Source organism: Lolium perenne, chromosome 7, assembly GCF_019359855.2.
Source record: "Lolium perenne isolate Kyuss_39 chromosome 7, Kyuss_2.0, whole genome shotgun sequence".
Taxonomy (NCBI): domain Eukaryota; kingdom Viridiplantae; phylum Streptophyta; class Magnoliopsida; order Poales; family Poaceae; genus Lolium; species Lolium perenne.
Window position 1 is genome coordinate 243583770 of NC_067250.2, and position 2650 is coordinate 243586419.

At 52.2% G+C, this 2650-nt stretch overlaps 1 protein-coding gene across 1 annotated transcript; it reads right to left on the minus strand.

The window, feature by feature from the left end:
* Positions 1–931: 931 nt before the first annotated feature.
* On the minus strand, positions 932–2001 carry LOC139833887 (uncharacterized). Its single transcript, XM_071824255.1, has 5 exons — positions 1925–2001; positions 1627–1831; positions 1337–1531; positions 1159–1256; positions 932–935 (listed from the first exon to the last, which is right to left on the minus strand). Exons 2-5 carry the CDS (start codon positions 1645–1647, stop codon positions 932–934), a joined length of 318 nt encoding a protein of 105 aa, XP_071680356.1. The 5' UTR covers positions 1648–1831; positions 1925–2001.
* Positions 2002–2650: the final 649 nt, after the last annotated feature.

Below are 2650 nucleotides of genomic sequence, written 5' to 3' on the forward strand. Positions count from 1 at the left end.
ATAGTTCATGCATAGCAATGTCCATATTACAATCCATAACAAGTGCGAACAATCCATTGCAACGACCACGAGTGCACGAAGACCATGCCATCAACCTTGTCCTCCTCCGCTTCCGCCGGCCTCATTGTCATTGCCTTGTGACATAAAATCTATAAGCAGGTTGATGGAATGAACATTTGCATTTGCATATTGAACACTTGAACAAGTACAAGTAGCGGGTTGGGCACAAGAGGACTCACCGAGGTTCATGCTCCGGATGATGTTCATGTTGTTGACGGTGATAGGTGTCCCCGGGGTCTGAGTGGGCGGTGGCGGCATCCACATGGAGTAAGGTGGAGGAGGAAGACTCCCCGGTGGAGAAGACGAGCCGTCTGGCTCATGAGCCAGCTCATCTGTACTGCTCTTTGCTGCATCATCTCTTCTGCTGTTGCATCTGCGCATCATCGTGTCTGCTGCTGCTGATGCTGCGAGAATCTGCTGCTCCATCTGCGCCCTTTGCTCCTGGGCCGCCTGCTCCTTCGCTGCCATCTCCTCCTACGTTGTGTTGCCGCGATGTCATTAACATTTCAATGGAAAGCATGTAAAGGAAATGTAGAGACCCGAGGAAGAACATACCCGTAACCGCTCGACAGCTAGATCCGAAGCCCGTGGCCGGGCTCTACCTCAGGCTGGCCGCTCTTACGACCACGACGGATCTGGCGGAGAGAGGGAACCCTCGCTGGGTCGACGCACCCGTCACCAAACCATAGGCGGCCATGCTTCAAGCCTTCTCCCGCAAGCACCGCGACCTCAGGGTCAAAGTCCTCGGCCTCTGGATTGGCGTCCTCGCCGTGCTTCTGCTTGAACTTGGAGACATACGCCGTGCACTGGGTCTCGGATTGCGGGTTAACCCACAAGGACCCCGTCTCTGGATCGGGCGTCTTCCTTTGCTTCATCTTCTTTAGCACGGCAAAGACGTTAGGCTTCGCTCTGTCCGACTTCCTGCAAAAGAGAACATGTAATTGAGTGAAGTGACACACCCTTGCGGAGTTAACAAATATATAACATGAATTCAAAGAATGAAGGAACCATTAATTTGCTCACCTCCTTCTGCAGGTGAAGAGAGATGGGGATGCTGCCTTGGATATGCGATCCACCTCGCATCTCTGCCCGCTTCGCCTTGCCCTCCTCGTGCTTCTTGAGGTGCGGGGGCATGTCCACCACATGACCATCGCACGAAAGCACCTATCGTCGTTGCCGACGTACTGAGGAGGGTTCTACATGCACAAGATAAACCCATTATGGTAAAATAAACTACATGGCGATAAAGAAATCAATAACACATAAATGCAAATACCTGCAAGTACTGCCACGGCTGCATGAGCGTGTCGCGAGCGTCCTCCTTACTCATGTGGACGAAGCGGTCGGCGTGCCAGTCGCGGACGCATTGAATACGTGCCTCGTAGTGCATGCCAGTCACCCTCTTCCTTGCAAGCTGGTGTAGGACATCATCGCACGCATTCTCCTTGCCCTCGGCCCTCTTGAAGTATTTCTGCAACCATGCACATAGGTAAAACAAGGGGCATTAGTGCAATTATTGTGAACCAAGGAGAGTGTATGAATGGTAAGAAGTCAAAAGTCACGTACCCAGAATTTGGCAACAACCATATCCGCCGCGGTGCCGCGGCCAAGAGGATCTTCCGCGAGGCTGTAGTGCGCCCACCTCCAAGCTACGTCGCAGCCACCAGTAGGGAAGTTGACTATCCCAGGGAAATACCACCTAAGTAGGCCCCCAAGGATGTTCGAGTACCCACGTGGCGGTCTCTGCGTCGGGTCTTCAAACTGGAACGAGCTGCACCATGAAACGACAACATCAATATGTATGTGATAATAATTTTGATAATGACAAAATTGCGATAACGAAATGCCAAAAAATAACATGTACCTCCTTCCATAGGGCACAAGAACAACGTGCCTGTAGCGCCGACTTCTCGGCGAGGGAGCTGTGTTATCCCACGCCGATATGGCTTCCTATCACGTGGCCTCGGCCTCTCCAAAGCTGGAACGTGCGTAATCCTCCGGCTCACACCACTCTAGGCTTGGATCAGGATCGAACACTAAGTTCCCCAACCCCTCATCCTCCGAGAGGTCCTCCTCGTCCCCCTCCTCCTCCTGGTCCTCCCCACCCCCCTCCTCCTCCTGGTCCTCCCCACCCACCTCCTCCTCCTGGTCCTCCCCACCCACCTCCTCCTCCTCGTCATCATCATCGGCTGCGGGAGGGGGGCTAGGACTAGGAGTGAGTACCCGCGTCGCATTCTTCCTACGAGGCCGCCCTGTGGGAGCGACAGGAGGGGGCTAGGAGGGGCTAGGTGGGGGCCCCGCCTCGAAGTCCCTACACCTACCAAGTCCTTGAGCTTCTTTTTAAGACCGCCACCCCTTTTTTTGGCGGCATGCTTCAATCACCTGCAAACACAAATGAAGAGAGTGGTTTATTAGTACGCAATATTGTAAAGAGATAAATATTAGTGAAAGCAATAGAAATATAAGTAGATGAACATTAATGAAAGCAACAAATAATGCAAAAGGATGAACATTAATTAATTAGTGGAAGCAACAAATAGCTACCATAGAGTTCTCTCAAACATAGCACGGAGTTCTTACAAATAACCTA

What these genes read in the sequence shown, in the direction of transcription:
- LOC139833887 (XM_071824255.1), bottom strand. Translation starts at nt 1,647, where the DNA reads ATGGTTGTTGCCAAATTCTGG. An exon ending in TGGTTGTTGCCAAATTCTGG is followed by an intron (nt 1,532 to 1,626) that starts GTACGTGACTTT and finishes GCATGGTTGCAG; the next exon opens with AAATACTTCAAGAGGGCCGA. An exon ending in AGCCGTGGCAGTACTTGCAG is followed by an intron (nt 1,257 to 1,336) that starts GTATTTGCATTT and finishes TTGTGCATGTAG; the next exon opens with AACCCTCCTCAGTACGTCGG.